Source organism: Coregonus lavaretus (assembly GCF_964263955.1).
Source record: "Coregonus lavaretus genome assembly, contig: HAP1_SCAFFOLD_2823, whole genome shotgun sequence".
In the NCBI taxonomy this organism is placed as follows: Eukaryota; Metazoa; Chordata; class Actinopteri; order Salmoniformes; family Salmonidae; genus Coregonus; species Coregonus lavaretus.
The window spans coordinates 47,524-73,204 of record NW_028159151.1 but is presented as its reverse complement, the minus strand read 5'-3'; the positions used below and the strand labels follow the sequence as shown (position 1 = coordinate 73,204).

Sequence of the window (25,681 nt, the reverse complement as noted above, 5' to 3'; positions counted from 1 at the left end):
TTTTGTACACTCAGTATATATACTGACTTCCCCATTGCATGCCAGCCAGTAGTATAACCCTTCGTGCTTCTAGCAGCCCATGTTGTCACTCACAGATTGACTTGCATGTGGCTTGCCACAAGAACACCATTTGCATGAAATCTGTGTATTCAAACACGATCACATAATTTTTAATATGGTAGTTACCAGGCTGTGAATACTGCCATTGGGAGAGGCACAGACAGCCTGGCACTGCCAGGTTTCCCTCCATGTGGGAGGCTTGGCACACATGCCCAGCGATCTTGCACCTGCACTTGCCAAATGTTGTTCAATCTCTCCTTTCCAAAATCTTCTGCTATGATTTTTTCCCCAACTATTGTAAAATAGCCTCTCTTTTTCAAGAAATGTAGACTTGGCCAGATTTTTTTTTTTTACTAAGGACATTGTTTTGTATGTGATACAGAGTAAGGATGTTTTGTTGTTTCATTTTCCCTTTTTGTGTGTTTGAAGCCTTCCCTTGTCCTCTGGTCCCCTGTGATGTCACAGTTCAAAGTCATCTTATGACCGTTAACCTGTAACCTTTGACCCTGTGTGGTGTTCAGTCCTAGGCAAATTACTTGTTTTCCAATTGAGGGCATTAATGTCATGATATTGATGAAACTGAATAATTTAGGTGACATTTTTTCCAGGGAAACAATTTGTATTTAAGCATGTAGTAATTTAAGTAGTTGAAATGTCACTCTTATCCTTATACTCTAAATTACATGACAGGTTAATTCAGTTTTGAGGTAAGTATTTTATTTATTTATTTTGATATTAAATCTGAATCACAGACACTAATGATACCCCACTTAGTGGGGTGAGATAGAAAGCTCCCTCATGAGCACACTTATGCTAATCATTTTGTAATCAAAGGGAAGACGTGTTTCCATGTTTGTTTCCATGTTTTCCTAGTTTGTTGTGTCTTGTATATCAGTGTTGGATATCCATCTGTTTAACCCCACCTGCTAGTACTCTGATTAAAAGCTATGGAAAATACCATAAAAATTCCCTCCTAAAACAGTCACATATGACAATGCAGTATTTAGATTTTGAGAAGACCAAAACACAATTGGCAATTGTATCAACCCACTCTGGATTCCAAACCAAATCTGACTCACAAACACAAACCAAACCCACACCCAAAGATGTCTCGAGATAGTTTGACAGCACATCTCTGATAACACCACAGACACAACATCCATCCCAGTCCTATCTGACCATTCTCCTATTGCTGTGGACGCTCTTTTCGTGCCCCCAGGTCCTAAAGGGTTTCCCAGAGTGTCTCCAGGCTGATATCTGCCTCCACCTCAACGCAAGTCTGCTCCAGGGCTGCAAGGCGTTCCAAGGGGCTACTAAGGGCTGCCTCAGGGCCCTGGCCATGAGGTTCAAGACCACCCACTCCCCACCGGGCGACACACTGGTCCACTGTGGAGATGTGCTTACTGCCCTTTACTTCTTGTCCCGGGGCTCCATCGAAATCCTCAAGGATGACATCGTGGTGGCCATTTTGGGTATGTGCTACACAAATGTTGACGTTGTTTATTATTTCACATTGTTTATTCATATTATCTTTATTTAACCTGGTAGGTTATTGAATACACATTCTCATTTACAATAACAACCTGACGAGAGGTTGCAATTAAAACCAAGTTTCATTGTAAACTTCATTTGACACTTCAGAGGTATGTTGTGCTTTGTGAAAAAGTCCCAAACCAAAATATACAGTAGACACTAGTCACTGCAACAATAACTCGTGTTTTTATTCATGTCGGGGCTGTGGTAGGTGTGCGGCTCTCCAGTAAATTGACACCCTGAAGAATTGGTTACCTATGGCTGTGTGAATACTTAATTACACATTCCCCGGTGGTGAGGATGTTCACAGTACTCAAACACCTCTAATGATTTCCCTCTGCTTTAAGGTCAGCTTAATCAGGCTGTTTGGAAGAGAAACATCCTCTTAGAACAGCAGCACTGCAGGCACACTTTCAAAGACTGTTTTTGTCTCTAAACAGTGCTCCTGGAATTGAATAGTAACACAGTACAGTTCAGGTGTCCCAGTGCTGCACTTCTCATCAATGTGTGTGTGTCTCTTGCCTCTCAGTGTGTGTCTGTATATCCTCTGTGTACTGTCTAGAAGAGGCTGGTCTTGCTATTCTGCTGGGTGGGCAGCTGACATCTCTAATGAGCACAGATTCTCATGGCTCCCTCCAAGAACACACTGTGATAGACACTAGCGCTGTATAGTAGGGTATTCAAGCTGGGAGAAGAGAGACAGGTAAAGGATAAAGAGAGAGAAGGAGAGAGAGAGAGAGGGGAGAGATAGAGGGGGTGGAGGGAGAGATAAAGAAAGAGATGGAGAGAGAGGGGAACGGAGGGTGGTTTATTGGACCATTTATTAAGGTATCTAATTGCCAGCTAAGGGTGATGGAGTGTCTGTGGTGTTAGCAGTCGCTGCTCGCAGGAGATATTGACGTCCCTGGGATGTAATCAAAGTAAATCTCCCCTTCATCTTTCTTTCCCCTCTCCTTTATCTCTCTCCCTCTCTCTCTCTGCGTCAGCCCAGCGCCAAGCAAATGTTACAGGCTAAGCCTTGTATAAACTGCTCATTTTTCACTCAGCCAATGAGCTTTGGTAAAACGCAGCGACACAATAGGTTCATGGGAAGACGGTGGTCGTGTTCCCCTGCTCAGACGTTGCTCATGCATGCCAGATCTTACAGTATGTGATAGCAATCTGGCAGCTGACGTTACAGTTGATGACATGGCAGGCAACCATTGGTTGATGCATGCAACGTCTGAGCAGGGGAACGACGGGTGTGTTGATAGTGATGGGTTAATAAGGACTCAGCACGTTTACCAACGGTAAAGTAACATCAATGCCAATTGCTCTATTTATCGCAGTCAAGTATTTCAATGCAAATTCTATTGTGAATTAGTAATTGCAATTAGTGTGTAATCAACAGAGAGCAATAAACAATTAATTGTATCTGTAATTAAAATCTTGCATCGAGCTTTAATAAATAAGTTAAAATGGTGAAATTACCAGAGGAAAGACTAGGTGCTTGTCCTTACTCTCACCTTAGTGCCTGCCCAGGTTTGGGCAAAGCCATATTTTCATTATTTATCCATGGAGTTCTGGGCCAAGAGCCAGGGCATGCAGTGGGGCATGTATACACACACACACACACACACACACAGTGCAAACTGAAAGGTCTGTGCCTAGGGAAGTCAGGCGTAAAATAATGATAAAACTGAGCCTCTTGGTCGTTCCAGGTCAGTCCTATAGACACATTCACACTATCTCCCTGTTGTCCTATAGTCAGCCATATATACACATTCACACTACCTCCCTGTTGTCCTATAGTCAGCCCTATAGACATTCACAACACCTCCCTGTTGTTATAGTCAGCCATATACACATTCACACTACCTCCCTGTTGTCCTATAGTCAGCCCTATAGACATTCACACTACCTCCCTGTTGTCATATAGTCAGCCATATAGACACATTCACACTACCTCCCTGTTGTCCTATAGTCAGCCCTATAGACATTCACACTACCTCCCTGTTGTCATATAGTCAGCCATATAGACACATTCACACTACCTCCCTGTTGTCCTATAAGGAAGTGGCAGAAGGACAGGTATAACCTTAACAGTGCATTCAGAAAGTATTCCGACCCTTCACTTTTTCCACATTGTTACGTTACAACCTTTTTCTAAAAATGATTAAATCGTTTTTTTCCCTCATCAATCTACACAAAATACCCCATAATGACAAATCAAAAACAGGTTTTTAGAAATGTTTGCAAAAAAAAAAAAAAAAAGGAAATATCACATTTACATTCAGACCCTTTATTCAGTACTTTGTTGAAGCACATTTGGCAGCGATTACAACCTCAAGTCTTCTTGGGTATGACGCTACAAGCTTGGCACACCTGTATTTGGGGAGTTTCTCCCATTCTTCTCTGCAGATCCTCTCAAGCTCTGTCAGGTTGGATGGGGAGCGTCGCTGCACAGCTATTTTCAGGTCTATCCAGAGAAGTTAGATCGGGTTCAAGTCCAGGCTCTGACTAGGCCACTCAAGGACATTCAGAGACTTGTCCCGAAGCCACTCCTGCATTGTTTTGGCTGTGTGCATAGGATCGTTGTCCTGTTGGAAGGTGAACCTTTGCCCCAGTCTGAGGTCCTGACTGGGGCAAAGGCTCTGGAGCAGGTTTTCATCAAGGATCTCTCTGTACTTTGCTCCGTTCATCTTTCCCTCGATCCTGACTAGTCTACCAGTTCCTGTGCTGAAAAACATCCCCACAGCATGATGCTGCCACCACCATGTTTCATCGTAGGGATGGTATTGGCCAGGTGATGAGCAGTGCCTGGTTTCCTCCAGACGTGACGCTTGGCATTCAGGCCAAATAGTTAAATCTTGGTTTCATCAGCCAGAGAATCTTGTTTCTCATGGTCTGAGAGTCCTTTAGGTGCCTTTTGGCAAACTCCAAGCGGGCTTTCATGTGCCTTTTACTGAGGAGTGGCTTTCGTCTGGCCACTCTACCATAAAGGACTGATTGGTGGAGTGCTGCAGAGATGGTTGTCCTTCTGGAAGGTTCTCCCATCTCCAAAGAGGAACTCTGGAGCTCTGTCAGAGTGACCATTGGGTTCTTGGTCACCTCCCTGACCAAGGCCCTTCTCCCCCGATTGCTCAGTTTGGCCGGGCAGCCAGCTCTAGGAAGAGTCTTGGAGGTTCCAAACTTCTTCCATTTAAGAATGATGGAGGCCACTGTGTTCTTAGGGACCTTCAATGCTGCAGACATTTTTTGGTACCCTTCCCCAGATCTGTGCCACAATCCTGTCTCGGAGCTCTAATGACAATTCCTTCGACCTCATGGCTTGGTTTTTGCTCTGACATGCACTGTCAACTGTGGGACCTTATATAGACAGGTGTGTGCCTTTCCAAATCATGTCCAATCAATAGAATTTACCACAGGTGGACTCCAATCAAGTTGTAGAAACATCTCAAGGATGATCAATGGAAACAGGATCCACCTGAGCTCAATATTGAGTCTCATAGCGCAAGGGTCTGAATACTTATGTAAATAAGGTATTTCTGTTTTTATTTTTTTATAAATTTGCAAACATTTCTAAAAACCTGTTTTCGCTTTGTCATTATGGGGTATTGTGTGTAGATTGTTGAGAAAATGCACTGTAGATGACCTCAAAAGACTGTGCTGAGCTGCATTATGGGGAAATACACCAGGTGGTTCAGCTGGTTATGGGTCAAGGCATAGTGTGTCATTACATAGAGTGTCATTATGTGCATGTTATATTTCACCATGTTTATCAAACCTTTATCTTTCTTTCTCTCCCTCTCTCCCTTCCGTCTCCCTCTCCCCCTTTATCTTTCTACCCCCTCCCCCTCTCTCCTCCCTACCTCCCTCTATCTCTCTACCTCCCCTCCCTCTCTCTCTTCCTCTCTCCTCCGTCCCTCTCTCTCTCCCCCCTCTCATTTTCTCCCCACTCCCTCCTCATTCTCTCTCTCTCCCAGGGAAGAATGACATCTTTGGGGAGATGATCCACCTGTACGCCAAGCCGGGGAAGGCCAACGCGGACGTGCGGGCGCTCAGCTACTGTGACCTGCACACTATCCATAGGGAGGAGATCCTGGAGGTGCTGGACATGTACCCCGAGTTCGCCGACTACTTCCTCAGCAACCTGGAGCTGACCTTTAACCTCCGAGATGACAGCGGCAAGGTAAATACAGACAGACGGACGGACAGACACATACGGAAGGACAGAAGAATGGATGGATGGATGGGTGGGTGGGTGGATGGATGGACCATGCGACTGACAAGCAGTACAGATACAATACTAAGTTGTGTATTTGCTTGTATGCAGCCTCAGAATGCAGAGTCAGTCTACCCCTACCCCAGTGATGCTGATGGGGATGACATCAAATGCAAAAGAAGGCTCACTAACAAGCGGAAATCTTCCGCAGGTGAGTTGAGGTAGTTTCTATGGCTACTCTTTTTCAAAACAATTCATTTCAACTGAGCCAGCTTGTTTTATACAATATCATGCATTTTAGTCATTTAGCAGACGCCCTTATCCAGAGTGTCTTATAGGAGCAATTAGGGTTAAGTGCCTTGCTCAAGGGCACATCAACAGATCCCCCCCCCCCCCCCCCTTCATTTACTGGCCCAATGCTTTTAACCACTAGGATACCTGCCTTCATTGAAGTATCTCCAAGTTTGAGAAGACTATTCCTACACAGGGAATAGTTTTAATTTGGCTTCTAAGAGCTCTGTGAGTTGGGAGGCATTGTTGCAACACACCACTCAACAGTTTGGTATCCATTCAAACTAATTCAATTGGTCACCATGGTTACGGGTTTACAGAATATAGTTCCATCTCCTAAAATAAACCCCTCTCCCACCATGTCATGTTGACCTGTACTGTAGATTGTCCAAATGTTTTTGACAGATTATACCACAGATTATACCACATTAAAAGTATAGCAATTAATGTTATACATATTAAACCATATAATATCCTTCAAAGCATGCCAATGGATGTTCTCTCCTGTACTTACTATTTTCCTTCACATCTACTGACAGTTTCCCTCTCTGCTCACCTTCCCTCTGCTTCTGTAAAGGCAAAGTTGCAAGCACACAATGAAATATATAAAGTATCTTTATGGCAGCAATGCTCTAAGGCAGCAGCAGATCTGGCGGGGACCGTTTAGAGCGTGACACCTCCCTATTGTTTGATCTGCCGAGCTGCTGTCTCCCCTGCCTCCCAGAGGAGCTGTCTGTAACAAAGAACCCAGTGTTCCTCCAACACACACACGCATGCACGCACACAGACGCGCATGGATGCACCCACGCACACACACACACACACATAAGATCCTACACACACAGACACACTCACCCTGATTGCCCTCCTCCTTCCCCACAGGGACCCAGATCAAAGAGACGTCGGTGTTCTGCGATGGTGGTGAGCGGGAGAGGCAGCTCTACCCCTCCTCCCAGGCTGTAGCCACCATGGCAGAGGAGAAGAGAGACTCAGCGGAGGAGAGGGAGGAAGAAGAGGAGGAGGGGGAAGAGGAGAGGCCTCTGTGCTCGGGGGGGCAGGGTTACCCCTCGTTGAGGGACCACACCTTGGGACTAGGGCTGGGTGACGTTGTTCCGGACGCGCAGAGAGGCGGGGACAACGTGGAGAGGAACCAGTCTTATGAAGGTACAGTTGGAAGCCTCTAAAGATCCCAATGCTTTTAATGGCTAGGCCATTTTGGCTAGACCAAAAGCTGACACAGCTATTCAAATGAGCTCCACAAGCCTTAAAAGATCAGAAGAACAAATGATATCTTGCAATAACAACCTGGTAAAATAATGTCCATACCAGAAATAACCTTCAGTGAGTGTATGGGTAGCACAGCACCGAAGCCAGAGAGCACAAACCAACCAATGGTCACACGACAAGACATGTCCTTTCAAGCCATTTTCTACAGAATATTGAGTAACTGTACTGTAATTAATTTGGAAAAAGGAAATTACCCTGGGCCTCTGTGCAGGATGTCACACCTATTAAAAATCCAAACAAGGATTAGGGGTCATCGCCACGGCAACTACCATTATAAGAGGATTATAACAACCAACCAGGGTCATTGGTGTGGAAATGTAGGGTTTCGACTAAACTCTGTTAGGTATTTTCATTTACTGTGTATATACTGTTATTCAGTGGTACAAAATGCCTCGATGCTATTATTAAAGCAGAGTGCCTTGACCGAAACAGTATCTATTGTTGTACTGTTCTAGCACAGTGTTAAGGCATCATCTAAAACCAAGCAAAACAGGAAGTAAACTAGCTATAAAATAGAATAAAGCTCCTGGGGCCAGGAGTTTTTCCTGGTTAGGGAACATGTTCACGAAAAACTCCAGGCCCTACATGGTAAATCCTAGCACTGATCCCAGACCAGTTTTGTCTGGAGAGTAAGGAGACAGAAGGACTGATGAGGCTGGCTTCTTACAGGGCATAGGTTAATTTAAGACCTGGCACTCTTACAGGTTTGTGGAAAATCCTCTGTTTCATCCCTTGCCAATTTGCCACCAGATGCCAGCTCATTATCTTGTTGATGCCTGGTTGGCATTAGAGACGGCATGACCTATGGTGACCAGCTTGTGAAAGAGATCATGAGCTTAGCTTGTTTGTTTATGCTTTGTTTATCAGCCCTACACACCTATGGCACAGACACACACACCCACAGCCTCTTTCTCTACTCCCCCAAACACGAGTTTCACAAATAACTCTCTCTCTAACATAGACTACTTTCATTGTAAAATCCTCAACTACTTCTTTAATATGTTAAGATCAATGGTGTGGTAAAAATGATTAAAACTGCCTCGACATGCACCAATCCACTGCAACAATAACAACTGGCTAAATTAAATGACACGTTTCTATTTGCGTTTCCAGGGAATTGCGCTCCGCGATGAACATTCCTGTCAGCATGTGGTGATTTGAGAGTAATATGCTGTAATTCCGTTCTTAAGCGGATGACGATGATTCCTGGTTTGAGTAAGAGGCAGGCAGTGTTGCCGGCTGGATATTGATTCCTGTAATCACCCCAGCATGGAGGCACTATAAATGGTAGCTTCTGCTCTTGACGTCTTTCATTACTGTAAAAGCTATCTTCCAAGCATGATCAACTCAATCACTTCAGTGCTTCGGTCGTCACTAGTTACCACAGCCACAAATTCATAAACACCGCCTATTTCTACAATTTCTCTACTTAAAATGTGATTTTAAACATAACCTTAACCCTAACCACACTGCTAACATTATGCCTAACCTTAAATTAAGACCAAAAAGCTAATTTTTGTTTTCATGAATTTTTACGAGATAGTCCATTTTTACTTTGTGACTGTGGTTTCTAGTGACAACCCAGTGTTTCTCTAGCCTAGTACTGGGTTAAGGTTAGTGTACATGTTTGTTCTAGCCCAGCACTAACACATCTACATATCTAGCCATTGGTTAGTTGAATTGATTGTTTTACTGCTGGGCTAGAACAAACATGTGCAACCTTTGGGGTACACGAGGACTGGAATTTGAATCAACAAATGTGCACATTTTAATTCTAGTCCTGCACTTACACACCTGATTTAAGAATCAAGGGCTGGATGATTGTGGTATTCATTTCTATATCAGGTTTGCTAGTGCTGGGCTAGAACAAAACTGTGCACCCCTGTGGGTCCACAGTACTAGGATTGAAGAACATTGTTGGCATTATAGCGATATAACACTGTGGCAGGCATCTATCAGGTATGTTCTATTCCTATCGACACCCACTCAGTAGCAGTGAAAGACTAGACCAACTTTTTTGTGCCTGAGGGAGAAATGATTGTGGACACAGTGCTGCTATTACAGTTTCTAAAGGCCAGGTAACAATGTGAGTGAGAGAGTGACTGATGCTATAACTGCTGGTTATAGTGGGGCCTAATGTGCCCATTGATCAATTAAATGGTAGCCTTTGACAGGACTGGTGTGGATGAGGGATAGCTATCTAGTCAGTGTTAGTGGCTAGTGCTCCGAACCTTCTCAAACAACTACGGTCATCAGACAATATTGTTGTCTGGCAAAGGCCTGTGAATCATACCTAACTAAAAAGGATTCAATGTTCTGTGGGAAATGACTAGTGCTGTGATTTGGTTGTTTCATAGGTTGATAATGGTTAGTATATAAATGTATTTGTGCATATGTGTGTCTAGACCTGTGTGTGGAGGAGTGGGCGTGCGTGAGGCCCAGGGAAGTGCTGGAGAAGTTGGCCCAGGCCCAGGATGCCCGAAGTGGGGTTGGGGAGGAGGACAGTGAGCCGGACATCACCTACGGAGAGGTGGAGCAACGTCTGGACCTGCTGCAAGAGCACCTAAACAGGTGAGTGGAAGGGGAGAGGCGAAATTGTGATCGTAATTCACCATAAAAAAACGGAAGTTTAACCAAGGCGTTCTGGTGGTAAACAGGACTAAACCATCCTCAAATAACCCCAGCCAAACCATCACTACATCCCATTTCACTATAGACTAGATTCACAGCAAGGTTTTTACAGTACACATCCACAGCAAGGTTTACCATACACATCCACAGTCCACTATATCACACAGAGAGTTGACTTCTGCATATGTTCTGCATGGAATGGATCCAGCTGCTACAGACAGCATCGCCTATTTTTAGCTGACGCCCGTGAGACGCAATCGCAACACAAAGACAGCAGACGTCACGGCAGAGTTTGGAGGAGAGGGGTGGGAGGTAGTACGGGGCAACAGGAGACTGAGGGAGGGGTCACAAAGCCCAAAGTGGGTGGACTCAGTCAGTCCGTCTCTTTATCTTGTTATCTCTCTCTCTCTCTATATATATACGTTCCGTCTATATATAGCCTATGCTCTCTTTCTCTCACTTTTTTTTCTCTCTCTACTGTATCTTCCCTCTCTCTTTCCCTCCTCCCACTGGAAGTGGCGGTTACAGACTGGCCACCTCAGGCTCTTTGCAGGCATACGTCGCTCTCATTTCTCCTTCTTTAGGGAGGTAATGGGCAGACGCCTGGCCACTCAACAGACATGGCCGCCACACTACCCTGCCTCATCTAGCTGGAGCACGCCTGCCGGGGGTGTTGATCGGCTCAGATTGTCTCACAGCTCAACAGCAACTGTGACAAACACTGGCTTGTTCTCGGTCCGCAGTGCTCTGAAGGCAGTATGGGTGTGTCTTTTCTAGATACAGTATGCAGGTCTATGTGTTTTTCTCATTGGAAATAAATAAATTAAAGTGATATATTTAAATATTGGCTTTTCGATACCTTGAAGGTGTTGTATGCAAAACTGGAGAAAAATCAAGAAATTATTATTCACAAAATAGAGAAACACACATAAAAAGAAATTGTGATGAAAAAAGGTCTGAAACAGATAAAGGTGTGCTATAATACAGGTATGCTGCCCTAGTGTCTTCTCTGAATTGTATGGGTTGGGGCTCCCTCTGGTGTTTGCATTGAGTATTACTGACTGCGCTCTCCCAACACAACCCCAGACACATGCATAAAACAAAACCTAGCTAAAGCTAATACATAGCTAATACATCAATGACCTATTTTAAGATGTTCAAACTTTTACATAAATCACGCATTGACGCCAATGGCAGATTTGTTTTCAAAAATGTGAGTGATGCATGTGGATCTCAAGCTAGGACCCACCCCTGACGCTGTCTCCCTGGCTCTCCCCACCCACCATCCAGGCTGGAGTCCCAGATGATGTCAGACATCAAGGCCATCCTCCAGCTGCTGCAGAGGCAGATCACCGTGGTTCCCCCGGCCTACAGCATCGTCACCTCCAGTCCAAAGTACCAGAGGCCTGCCATCAGGGTGCAGCCTGTTTCTGCCATCAGGATCACAGAGCCTCAACACAGCCTCAACCCTGCACCACCACAGGTATACTGAACCAGCCCAGGTGAACAAATACAGTCTACACTAGCCCTCAGAGCTATATACTGTTTTATACATAATGGCTCTGTGTATACTGGCTAGGCACATTACACTCCCTGTCTATATACTGGTCTATAGGTGCATTATCCCTGTCTGTTCTGTATACTGACAGATGGTTACATTATCCCTATGTGTGTATTGGACACTACAGAAGTCAATATCCCTGCCTGAAGTTGTTTGTTCTCAGTTTGCTGACCAGCCTGGTCTCAGAGCAAAACGTATTATATTTTACTAAAATCCATTCCACTCCATTTAGTGTGATGTGTTACATTACACTGACTAGACGTAACATAGTAAACGTAAATCGCATGTTCACTAACCCTTCCCCTAACCCTATAACCTAACCCGAACCCCTAACCTAACGTAGCATATCATACTAAAGCAGTCAAACGTAATATATCATACTAAACGTGTCAAATGCGATCAAGAAATAGGATACTATACATCATACAATTCTTATTATATTGTACGACCGTTATTACATTGCTCGGCCAATGTAATGTAACCTAACGTTAAGAAACATATCATACTAAATGGAGTGGCACAGATTTAAAAATATATATATTTTGCTCTGAGACCAGGTTGTGCTTACTGCTTCACAGAATCCTGAGACGGAGAAGCCCCTGAACAAATCCAAAGAAACCATGTCAGGCCAGGGTCCCACGGAAATGCCCCCGGAAGAGGACCTCAGGGCGGGACTGCTAGAGAAGGACACAGAGCCCAGACACATACAAAACAAAATTGACTCTCCGGAGCAACAACAACAACCTAGAGCCCTCTTCCCCTCCGCCAGACAAGCCTCGCTCCCCGACGCATCACCTGAAAATTCTGAAACGTCAGGACTCCACAGGCCGGCATCCGATCCTGGGCTTCTGGGAAAGTAGGCCCTTTCGCCTGCCTGCGCCCCTCTTTCTCACTACGGAAAACTAGGGCTTCTCTCAAAGTTTGACTCAGGGTCTTAGAAGGAGACTGTATATGCAAGGAATACTGGCAACTTTCTTCCATTCCTTTTCCAATATTTTCTGCCGGTCTCCGATTTAGATGTATTATAAAGTACATTTATACAGAGGTATTTATACCGTATATTATTGATATATGTAATTATCTACCATGTACATATTTCAGATGTAACACTGCCAGCAACACAAAAGGCACCTAACATGCTTGTTCTTCCAAGAGAGAGAAATGCATGTTTTGGAAGTGTTTTTCTGTTGCATGTTCAAAACACAACACATCTCATGCACTGTCATGGTGTGAGGTCGGCATGCTTTCAGAGTAATGAGTATCCGTTTTATAATTATTCCCAATCGATGGGGACAAAGCTACTTGAAACTCTCTTTCAAAGGCATTTTCAATCTGAAAATAAGTGTGCCGTTTTAAACTCATCGTGTTAATGACCTTATCAAACAGACACCATGTAATGTATTTGGCTAATTAACAATCTCCAGGCCCGACATTATATATAATAATATTTCATCATATATTGTGCCTAAGTACCTACCGTCAACAAAAAGTCATCTGATCATAAGAGACAAAGAACCACTATATAAAATACATCTTCTATTAGATTATAAATACACAGATATGCAAATGAATAGGATTTAAATGGTTTGGAAAGCTCTTATACAAAAGTGTCCCTTACATTGCTAAAGCATTCCTGAGAGAGATTATTTGTAATCACTTTGCACCACAAGTCTCTTTCATGGGGCCATGAAAGCAATAATGATAACATTAAAACATTCATTTACACACAATAATATACATATTTGATTAATGCCTAGAAATGAACACGGGTAGATGCCCAAAAGTCAAATGTGCTCTTAAAAACTTGTACGGCATGAATTAAACAGAAACTAAAGGACTGTAATTTACAAAAGGGATACTTATCCACTTGATGTAGCTACTTTCCTCCCTGAATATAATGTTTTACTATTGAAAATATTGTCCAAAAATAATTTGATGGGAAGTGTATGCATATTTATGAACTGTAAAAATATGTTTTTTAGGTATTGTATTAAAAACGATTTACTTCTGTAACCACACACACAGAGGCATGAACAGGGTGAATAACGTTTATATGTCATATATGTAATCGATGTGCTGGATCATTTCTCTCTTGAAAGGGCCTGCACTTAACGAAATGCATATCATTGTATAAAAGGAGTGGTAACCCAACATTAAATGTTCAGATGTAGAAAACTACAATGAATAGCAACTGTCTAAAGCTAAATTGCTCAGATGTATGTTATTTAAATTGTAATAAGAGGAATCAGGCCAAATTCTATTTCATTTTACTAACTATAAAGTAGTTAAATGTTACCAATTATTTAAAAGGTACAGTAGACATAGCAGTTTGACATCATACAAACATCCTAGTTTCAGAAATCAACAACATTGTAATCTGCCACTATTGTCTATTGCCAATCACGCAAAGGAAGAGCCAATAGTAGCAGTTTGACAGATTTGATTCTGTTGTTGATGTCTATAAGCAGGAAGTAAACCCGCTGAGTCTACCTTTAATTGATACCTTTCATAAGTACTGTACCCCACAATCTTTATATGCTCCAACTCTACTTTCCACGCATGGTTAGGGGCTTCCATTTATATTCCAAGAAAACTGATTTTATTACTATTTCTAGCCAAGTGACAAAATCAATGCTGAGACGGTGTCAGAAACCGACAACGTAGAGATTCAGGCCGAGCTAGCAGCTTAGCCCTCGTTAGCCTTAGCTTTACTAGCCTACATTAGCCTTCACAAATGTCCTAAACACATTTATTCAGCTGAATAATATGCATTCAACAGTCAGCAATGTAAATGTATTGAATATGGACGAATTCTGCATGTCACAAATGAATTAGTCATTTTAGTTTTATGACTTATTTTACACAAACACACTCAGTCAGATGTGTGATATTGCATGGATCAACATCAACTGGCAATTTGTTTTAACAGATTTCAAAACAACGTGTTTGTGATTTATCATGAAGGGGAGAGTTGGTGTTATAAAATGATAAATCATTGTAATAAATACACCCTATTTTTCTATAAGAGAAGAACACTTAACTTTCCATGATTTTAAAATGTTTTATGTGTTTTGGTTCAATTGTTTATCAGCCCAAGAAGTGAGTGAGATGCATTATGAAGAACACATATCACTCTCCCATATGTAGCAATTAACAGATATACTTATAGCATTGTAGTCAGGGCAAATGGAGTCTAGGGAAGTCATATCCATTGGGAATACTATAGCTATGCATGTTTTGTAGCAGTACTTAGTTGGGTTTGAATTAAAGGCAGACTCAGCAATATGACATCATCTAATTGCTGAGTCTACCTTTAATTTCAGATTTCACCGGCCCTATCCTACGATTTGTGCCCACACACAGCTATAAGCCTTTTCGGAGGGCACAGGTCTTTTGCTGCATGTCATTGTAATGCCAGAGTGGCCACGACTACTCAATCTCAGTTTTAAAACCCACCACAGATGGGCTGAAACCTTCGTAACCCTGACAAAACAAGCCAAGGTGTTTCTAGTATAAGCTTTCCAGAGCACAGATACTATATAAAGTAACTGAAACAAGACATGTCCAATGCCTGAAGAGTGCCCCACTGAACTTTTCATAGAGTGCAAACTTTTGCACAAAAATTAAAAAATCTAGTGCTGTTCACAATTGTTTTTATTCATTTTTGTAATGTTTGCCACTGTATTTTATACAATGCAACACTTAACAGCTAATATGAATGTTTCTGTCCTTGAATATACTGTATTTAAAGAAATGTAATATATTGTGTAGATATATTGATGAAAAACATTTGTGCAATTATATAAATTAATAAACAGAATGCATACGGACTACAAAATGAGTTTATTGTGTTGTGAATAACACCAATATCACTGATGAATGCCCCAAAGGTCATGAAGTACTATTAACTACATGTCGTCTGATAAATATTTCTCCCTGAACTATGAAAATGCAGGTTATCACAAAATAATTGTTGACATAATTGTTAGTGGTAGTTAATGCATGCTTTTCTTTGCTAAGGAATAACAGTGCATGTTTACCACAGTGCGGGTTATTGATATAGTTTTGGATGCCCTAATGTTTGATTAATTTGCTTATTATATGTTAGGCCACATTTTATTCAAATCAAGAGATGCATATAGAATTGTATTAGACAAATTTTTTGACAAGTTATCTTAAAAAATGTAAAGCCAGCATAACTGTATATTTGTAATAAAAATATGATATATCTATACTTTAAAATGTATGGAGTGTTTAATGTAAAATTAATTCACACCTTTTATATAGTGGTTATAAAACAATATAGTGGTTATAAAACTGAACATATACAGTGATGGGGATGAATATGGGAACCGTATGATCTGAGATTGTAATGGCACAAAATAAATCATCGTAAAGATCAGTAACATCTTTGCTATCCCTTTTGTTAGAATCTACCAGTCAGTTAGCAACAGAATTTACAACAAGCAGATACATTTAGAAACACGCCATTTGATATCTGGCAAATCTGCACATTCTTGCATAGCGTACAAGAAAGGCAGAGATTATGGCAAGCAAACAAGCAGTTTCTGTTGTAACCGCTTTCCCCATTTTAAGTTGGTTATGGGACTCAGTCTAAGAACACTTGGCTAATATTGATTGGTGCCTTTCCATTATTTAGGGGAAGTGGTCAGCGAGCCCCAGACCACCGGTTGAAGGGTCCCTCTCTCTGGTTCCGGCACTCCAGCCTGGGATGGGCCGGGCCACACCACTCAGACGGACATTGTACACAGGATAAACTGCAGGTGGAAAATCAAGAGAAAATTAGCACATTTTGATGTAATTACTATAACTTGTATATCAATGATGTCGCTCTTGCTGCTGGTGATGCTCGGATCCACCTCTATGCGGACGACACCATTTTGTATACATCTGGCCCTTCATTGGACACTGTGTTAACAAACCTCCAAACAGGCTTCAACGCCATACAACACTCCTTCCGTAGCCTCCAACTGCTCTTAAACACTAGTAAAACTAAATGCATGCTCTTCAACCGAACGCTGCTTGCACCCGCCCACCCGACTAGAATCACTACTCTCGGCGGGTCTGACCTGGAGTATGTGGACAACTACAAATACCTAGGTGTCTGGTTAGACTGTAAACTCTCCTACCAGACTCACATTAAGCATCTCCAATCCAAAGTTAAATCTAGAATCGGCTTCCAATTTCACAACAAAGCCTCCTTCACTCATGCTGCCAAATATGCCCTCGTAAAACTGACTATCCTACCGATCCTTGACTTCGGCGATGTCATTTACAAAATAGCCTCCAACACTCTACTTAGCAAATTGGATGTAGTCTATCACAGTGCCATCCGTTTTGTCACCAAAGCCCCATATACTACCCACCATTGTGACCTGTACGCTCTTGTTGGCTGGTCCTCACTACATATTCGTCGCCAAACCCACTGGCTCCAGGTCATCTATAAATCACTGCTAGGCAAATCCCCATCTTATCTTAGCTCACTGGTCACCATAGCAACACCCACCCGTAGTCTGCGCTCCAGCAGGTATATCTCACTGGTCATCCCCAAAGCCAACACCTCCTTTGGCCGCCATTCCTTCCAGTTCTCTGCTGCCAATGACTGGAACAAACTGCAAAAATCTCTGAAGCTGGAGACACTTATCTCCCTCACTAACTTTAAGCATCAGTTGTCAGAGCAGCTTACCGATCACTGCACCTGCACACAGCCATTCTGAAATGAGCCCATTCAACTACCTCATCCCCATATTGTTATTTATTTTGCTAATTTGCACCCCAGTATCTCTATTTGCACACCATCTTTTGCACATCTATCATTCCAGTGTTAATACGAAATTGTAACTATTTTGCACTATGGCCTATTTATTACCTTACCTCCATAATTTACTACATTCGCACACACTATATATATTTTCTGTTGTATTTTTGACTTTATGTTTTGTTTTACCCCATATGTAACTCTGTGTTGTTGTTTTTAATCGCACTGCTTTGCTTTATCTTGGCCAGGTCGCAGTTGTAAATGAGAACTTGTTCTCAACTGGCTTACCTGGTTAAATAAAGGTGAAATAAAATAAAAATAAATAAAAACTTGCATGTTAGGACAGGCTATTGGGAATCACATTACAGGCTGGGGAATGAGAGAGAGGAAAACTGGGTTGTGTTCATCAGGGCACACGGTAATGTTTAAAAATGAAACAGAAAACAAACATGTGTTCAGATAGTACTGTACCTCCCCGTTTCAAAGTGTTTTGTCCGTTTTGTGCCTACTGAACACGGCCCTGAATTGCACACTTACGTCATCGTATTGGAAGTTGACAGCCCCCTGCTGCATCTGGTCTCTCCTCCTGAAGCTCTCTGTGGAGACACATAGTAAAGATGGTGGCGTATTGAGGTGAGATTTGAATGCCATTCATTGGACTACAATACCCTGCGAGACAGTCACTGTGTTAATGAGCCTACAAATGCACATACACAAAAGAGACCAGGACAAAGCACAAGACAGAGAACACCCCAGTAGATAATGGATTGGAATAAAAGGTTAGTGAATGACAGAATGTATGTTAGTTTATAATAAACCCATAGCTCTGGATTGTGAGGAAATGTGAAATGCTCTGTTTAATAAAAACAACTGAAGTTAAACATTTGCAGCCTCCAAGTCAGCATCCTACCTGTGAGGGCGCGAAGCTTCACAGCACATGCCACATAGTCGTCAAAGTAGATTCGGCCAGCCTTGCTGTAGCGCTTGATGATAGCGTTCAGAGCTTGTGGGCTGATCATGTAGCCTGCAGTAACAGACCACAACATGCATTCAATTATACATAAGCCAACGTAGTATTAGGATTCATCCATAGTGACCACTGCATTTAGTTGACAATGGTCATAAACACCAGCCCTTTTCCTATTGTCCATCTACTTTGTAGCAAGAAGGGTCTCTCGGACCAATACCTTGTAATTATGTCCATCTACCCCAAAATTATAATTATTGTAGGAGTCTATCATCCATGGCTTAAATAATTTAAAGAAGTCAAACCTCTCAACCCCTTCGGAAGCTGCATCTGAACCAGGCTCTGGAACGCTGCCCCTCTTTGGATGGCAGAATGGACTATCCCATGTCATCATCCTATCAGAATGAACTATCCCATATCATTAGCCTATCAGAGCACTGACTCACCCATTGCGGAGATGGCCTGGCTCATCTCATGGGGTTCCACCGTGCCACTCCGGTCCTGGTCGAACATCATGAAGTTCTGCTTCCAGCCACTCAGGGCAGCAAACAGCTCCTTGAACTCATTGAAGCCCAGCTTTCCGGTCATGTCTCTCTGGTGGGTGGTTAGTTAAGGGTTAACTCTGTTCATTAGGTAAAGAGAAACTAAAAACGGCCCTGTGAGCTGGTCGCACACAGGATATGATGAGCTGTGGTAAATGTGGGAGAACCTGACCTTTCTGCAACTGAATAAATTCCATAAGTAACCCTCTGTCTCAATATAGCCCACTTACACACGTATCATGTGTTTATTCTGAAGAAAATAAATGATATAGAACATCCCAAACAGCAAATGCTGAATGTTGTAAAGTATATTACTGTACATAAGAAGCATGAACATGTTCAGAGAGAAACAGGACTAGAATGTTCCTATACCTCTGAAAATGGAGCTACAGGCATGACGCAAATGGAGCATGAGGCAAGTTCCCTCTTGCAAATGTATTGGCAAATACATACTGAATGGGACCCACTAGACTAGGCCTTGTATAAGACAGTCAAATATACTGCAACCAGGAAGTAATTTAGGGGAATTAAAATGAATCATCCCCGACCACCTACTCCTTAAAGCTTTCACACCTCTACAACTGTTAAAAGAGAAGGATGAACTCAGCACTGACACATTAGGTTTATTCATTCATTCATTAACATTTATGACTGCTATTCATTTTCACCAGCAAGTCAAAGTGGCAAAGTGCACTACCAAGCAAACTTTGATGACACTGGACAGAGGCCGAGTCCAAGAGATTCATTGCTATAGAAAGGATACATCCAGCATTGCGATCATGATTCGACATGTCTCCAAACTGAAGGCTGTTGGAGAAGAGAAACTATGATCACACAATGAAAAACGTACATAAAATATGACAATACCAATCACAAAACCTGTGACGAATCTTTGTAAAGACTATATTAAACGTGGGATACTCAAATCATAAAACACATACATCATCATGAAATCGGATCATATCTGACCACAAAGTGAACCTTGACCATGGGACTGGGTGTAAACTTACGAGTATAGGTGCCACTGATACCAGTCTGTGTAAGACATCTCTGAAGCTCCTCTGCATCAATCTCCCCATCCTGCACAGAGGAATATCACTGTAAGATCACTCTCCAACAAAGGCTTATCATTACTGTGCAGTGAATGTCATATTTGATATATTTAAAAAAAACACTTGAATGTCTTGACTTTATGGTGTAACCATGACACACATTATCACATGGAATCATGCATGTACCAGTAATATTGCATTCTATCCAAAGAGCAATATTTACTATCTATGATCATGAAATTAAAAGCATTGATCACTCACCTGTCCTGCTATGGTAGTAAAGTACCCCCACATGGGGTCGTTAACAGGCTGCTGAGGAGGAGCACCAAAGGTCCCTGGGTAGCCTCCACCATTCTGGGGGTAGCATGCCTGGGGTGGGCCTCCCATGGGTCCACCCTGCATGGGCATACCCTGGAGTGGCATGCCTTGCATTGGTCCTCCATACTGACAGGAAAAGGAGAGCACAGTCATCAAGTAACAGGGCTTAAGGAAAACTTCTCAAAAATGACTAATTCAATATAAACAGATTGGAGCGCTCTAAAAAACAAGCAGAGATATACAGTGCCTTTATTAAGTATTCATACCCCTTAACTTTTTCCAAATTTGGTTGTGTTACAGTCTGAATTTAACATTGATTAAATTGAGATTTTGTGTCACTGATCCAACACACAGTACCCCATAATGTCAAAGTGGAATTTTGTTTGTAAAAAATGTTTGAAGTTAATAAAAAACATAAAGCTGAAATGTTTTGAGTCAATAAGTATTCAACCCCTTTGCTATGGCATGCCTAAGTAAGTTCAGGAGTGAAAATGTGCTTAACAAATCGCATAATAAGTTGCATGGACTCATTCCGTGTTCCATAATAGTGGTTAACATGATTTTTGAATAACTACCCCATCTCTGTACCCCACACATACAAGTATCTGTAAGGTCCCTCAATCGAGTAATGCATTTCAAGCACATATTCAACAACAAAGACCAGGGAGGTTTTTCAATGACTCGCAAAGAAGGGCACCGATTGGTAGATGGGTAAACATAAAAAATAAAGCAGCTGCTGAATATCCCTTTGAGCATGGTAAAGTTATTAAATTAGGCTTTTGATGGTGTATCAATACACCCATTCACCACAAATATATAGGTGTCCATCCTAACTGAATTGCCAGAGAGGAAGGAAACTGCTCAGGGATTTCACAGTGAGGCCAATGGTGATTTTAAAACAGTTACAGAGTTGAATGGTTGTGATATGAGAAAACTGAGGATGGATCAACAACATTGTAGTTACGCCACAATACTAACCTAAATGACAAAGTGAAAAGAAGGACGCCTCTACAGAATAAGTTTTTTTTTTTTTGGATAAATAGAAACAGGTATAAGCATAGGCAAAATCTTAGAGGAAAACCTGGTTCAGTCTGCTTTCCAACAGACACCGGGAGGCAAATTCACCTTTCAGCAGGACAATAACCTAAAACACAAGGCCAAATCTACACTGAAGTCGCTTACCAAGACGACATTGAATGTTCCTGAGTGGCCTAGTTACAGTTTTGACTTAAAAATCAGCTTGAAAATCTATGGCAAGACTTGAAAATGCCTGTCTCGCAATGAACAACAATCAACTTGACAGACCTTGAAGAATCTTTTAAGAATAATGGGCAAATATTGTACAATCCAGGTGTGCAAAGCTCTTAGAGACTTACCCAAAAAGACTCACAGCTGTAATCGCCACCAAAGGTGCTTCTATAAAGTATTGACTCAGGGGTGTGAATACTTATGTAAATGAGATGTTTCTGCATTTCATTATCAATACATTTGCAAAAATGTCTAAAGACATGTTTTTAATTTGTCGTTATGGTGTATTGTGTATAGATGGGTGAAACTTTTTTTTTATACATTTTGAATTCCGTCTGTAACACCAAAATGTGGAATATGTCAAGGGGCATGAATACTTTCTGAAGGCACAGTAGATGTTCTTACACTCAGGCTTTATGCCATGATGGGAAGCAAACAGGTATACTATTACTGACGTTTGGACGTCACATGACTTCTTTCTCAGAGAGTACAGTCATACTTATACGATGTTGTCAAGTGATTGTTTACAATGGAGTCATGTGCATTAACTCCAGTTTCCTATTTCTAAATGTAGTGAGGATATTTTCACTGTCAATATAAGCAATATTAGCAGGTTGTGTACCTATTTCTAAATGTAGTGAGGATATTTTCACTGTCAATATTAGCAGGTTGTGGACCTATTTATAAATGTAGTGAGGATATTTTCACTGACAATATTAGCAGGTTGTGGACCTACTTCTAAATGTATTGAGGATATTTTCACTGACTATTAGCAGGGTGTGGACTAGCCCATGACTCCAATTCCACTGCGTTACATTGAGCCACTGGACGTCCCCTTTAACCTTGTGAGGAAAATGCCCGACGCTCCCCAAATGTTCTGTCTAAACGCAAATACACCTGGCACGTGACACAATTTTGTAAACATTTGGAACTTATCTTTCAAAAAAGTGAGAGAAAAAAATCAAATACTAAATATACACTTACGGTATGCAGTTTAGGAACGTTTCACCTGGCTGTATTTTCAAGAACACCACCTCCAACCGAGACTACACTTCCTCCCCTCCAATTTCTACTTCAAACATCTGCAATGGAGCATAACTGGGGAGGAAGTTTTGTACCTCAGCTGGGGGCTGTGTTTTGAAAATTCTGCCGGGTGCAACTTTGCTAAACTGCGTACAGTAAGTCTATCTTTTGTATTTGAAAGATTGTTTCTCCCGATGTGAAAGTTAAGTTCCAAAGGTTTCCAAAACCGGATCGCAAGCAAGGATTATTAATGTTTCTAAGCGTTAAAACAGAGCGTTGGGATTGTAGTTAATTGATCCAGCTGAGGTCCATATGTTCAATTGAGAACTCAAGGTCTGGGTATAGGCCTACCCCCCCTTGTGTTCTCGAGGGCTAGGTGTAGACATCCATGCTGTCAATGCAGTGACCATGACAGAAGAATAACACGCATACCATTTCCCCAAATGGGAGAAGTTGAGCTGTTGGCCACGCTAGTGGGGTTGACACAGTGTATGTAGCCAAGAATAGGCTACTAACTACAGACAGGCTACTGTAACTAGTTAGCCTAAATAGCCACCTACCTAGTAGTGTATTTATAGAGGGTGATTTGAAACTACAGCATTAAGTGCTTCTAAAGACTTACACAATACCAGTTGGCCAAATTCAATTGTTACTCCAAAATAAACAAGGCAACAGTAAACATGTCGTCCCCCAAGAATGATGCAACACCCCCCTTGGGCCAATTGAGATATTGCGAGTGACTAACACATTTCAGTTAACCTATACGGGATCGGTGTCCCGTATACGGGACGATTGAGCTAACGTGCGCTAATGTGATTAGCAAACTTTCCAGGACATAGACATGTCTTAGCTGGGCAGAAAGCTTAAATTATTGTTAATCTAACTGCACTGTCCAATTTACAGTAGCTATTACAGTGAAAAAATACCATGCTATTGTTTGAGGAGAGTGCACAACAACAACAAAATTATCACGGCAACTGGTTTGATACATTCACCTCTGAAGGTAAATAATGTACTTACATTTAGTAATCTTGCTCTGATTTGTCATCCTAAGGGTCCCAGAGATAAAAATGTAGCATAGTTTTGTTTGATAAAATCAATTTTTATATTCAAATGTAGGAACTGGGTTCTACTGTTTGAACCCCTGCTGTCTCTGGCTCCACACCCACCCAGCCCGGCCATCAAGTTGTGTGAAAGTTAGTGTATAAGCTAATGATCCATCATGTATGACATCCCTGGGAGTGTGTAAATGTACATTTTGTATTACCATATCATTTTTGTATGTTCTCTATAGTTATGTACTTGAATATGTATCAATTGACCAAATCGGCACATTTGGCCAGACTTGATACAAAATAGTCCAGTATTACAATGCTTCACTGGATCAATCTGAAACTTTGCACACACACTGCTGCCATCTAGTGGCCACAATCTAAATTGCGCCTAAACTGCAATAATATATTGTGGCCTTTCTCTTCCATTTCAAAGATTTTTGTTTGTATTATCTTTTACCAGATCTAATGTGTTATATTCTCCTACATTAATTTCACATTTCCAAACTTCAAAGTGTTTCCTTTCAAATGGTATCAAGAATATGCATATCCTTGCTTCAGGTCCTGAGCTACAGGCAGTTAGATTTGGGTATGTCATTTTAGGCGAAAATTGAAAAAAAGGGTCCGATCCTTAAGACGTTAATTACTTTATCTCCCACCATTCAGTGTAATTTTGTAAATACCGCATCTCAATGACAAGACGCATCATTCATCCAAGTTTCGTCAAAATCGGCCCAATGCTGTCTGTGATATCGCGTGTGACTAACGTAAGAACGAACATATGGAGACAGATCCAGTCCCCTCCCCTATAGTTCATCGTGGGGGGCAATAACTATTTATATGAAAACTGAATCCTTAACCAGGAACTAGCGACTGAACTAAGTAGCTAGAACTGAGGGCAATATCAACTTTCTTTCTTAACCAAGCTATAGCCTATTTGCCAAAATGACTGTGTGTAGAAAGATGCGCAACCGTTCAATGTCGATTTGTAACGATTTTGCTTACAACTGACCATGTTACAATGTTTCATAATAACAAAGATACATTTTAGGAGTCTTATCTGAGCACTCCCTTTATCGGAAATGGAATAGGCCAAACTCCTGATTTATGTTGGCTACTGTAAAATCACAGTCAAAAGAACACACGAAGCGTTTACTCACCCCGCCATATCCTGGATAAGCCATATGTGCACTATGAATAATTGCCACAAAACGAATCGATGCACTGAAATGTTTCGATGTCAAAAGTCAGTAAATGCAAAACAGAACCTGTTACTTGACACTGCGACAACGACATGTGTACATAATTTCCGGTCGTCACTAGTTACTACAGCCACAATATCATAAACCCCGCCCAGTTCTACAATTTATATTCTTAAAATGTGATTTTAAACCTAACCTTAATCTTAACCACACTGCTAACCTTGTGCATAACCCTAACCTTAAATTAAGACCAAACATCTAATTTCCATACATTTTTACGATATAGCCAACGTTGACTTTGTGGCTGTGCTATCTAGTGGACACCATAATTTCCGAGAAAGTGTTGCGAGAAGGCGGAAGTCCGAATGTGCTAATTGATTGATAGTGAAGATAGTCAATGACGAAGCTCACAGCAGCCAATTAGCTTCAGCAGCATTATTGGTACTCGACTGAGCATTTACACTTGAGTCATTTAGCAGACGCTCGTATCCAGAGCGACTTACAGGAGCAATTAGGGTTAAGTGCCTTGCTCAAGGGCACATTTTTTTCACCTAGTCGACTCGGGGATTAGAACCAGCGACCTTTCGGTTACTGGCACAACGCTCTTAACCACTAAGCTACCTGCCGCCACAGTAGGTAGGCCTGCTAGTTATTCAAATAGAATAGAATAGAGTAGAAGTCATCCAAAGAGGAATGTTCATGTTCACAGGCTCCAAACAACAATCACTCAGAAATTGACATATTGTTATTGAAGCCAATAACGCTGAATTATTTCAACATCCAAAGAGTGAAATGAAGATGGTGAGGTTGTCTTGAATAAGGCTCGTAAAAATGGAAAAGCTATCAGATACTTATTTTTTCCTAAACAATAATCTGATCAAAAATTTACAAGGGCTGACTGGCCTTTAATTAATAAGCATTTACATTCCCC

General features: G+C 41.7%; 2 protein-coding genes across 2 annotated transcripts; one reads left to right on the top strand and one right to left on the bottom strand.

Moving 5' to 3' along the window:
- Nucleotides 1–1,279: 1,279 nt before the first annotated feature.
- Nucleotides 1,280–12,427, top strand: LOC311123237 (voltage-gated inwardly rectifying potassium channel KCNH7-like; the record flags this gene model as incomplete). Its single annotated transcript, XM_084197494.1, has 7 exons — nt 1,280–1,532; nt 5,559–5,764; nt 5,909–6,008; nt 6,971–7,252; nt 9,781–9,946; nt 11,297–11,489; nt 12,146–12,427. Coding segments are annotated over 7 exons (1,482 nt in total), but the record flags the coding sequence as incomplete, so codon positions are not given.
- Nucleotides 12,428–15,395: 2,968 nt separating this feature from the next.
- On the bottom strand, nt 15,396–24,879 carry LOC311123238 (grancalcin-like). Its single transcript, XM_084197495.1, has 8 exons — nt 24,709–24,879; nt 20,169–20,351; nt 19,866–19,935; nt 19,619–19,662; nt 18,760–18,907; nt 18,257–18,370; nt 17,884–17,942; nt 15,396–16,345 (listed from the first exon to the last, which is right to left on the bottom strand). Exons 1-8 carry the CDS (start codon nt 24,730–24,732, stop codon nt 16,319–16,321), a joined length of 669 nt encoding a protein of 222 aa, XP_084053621.1. The 5' UTR covers nt 24,733–24,879; the 3' UTR covers nt 15,396–16,318.
- Nucleotides 24,880–25,681: the final 802 nt, after the last annotated feature.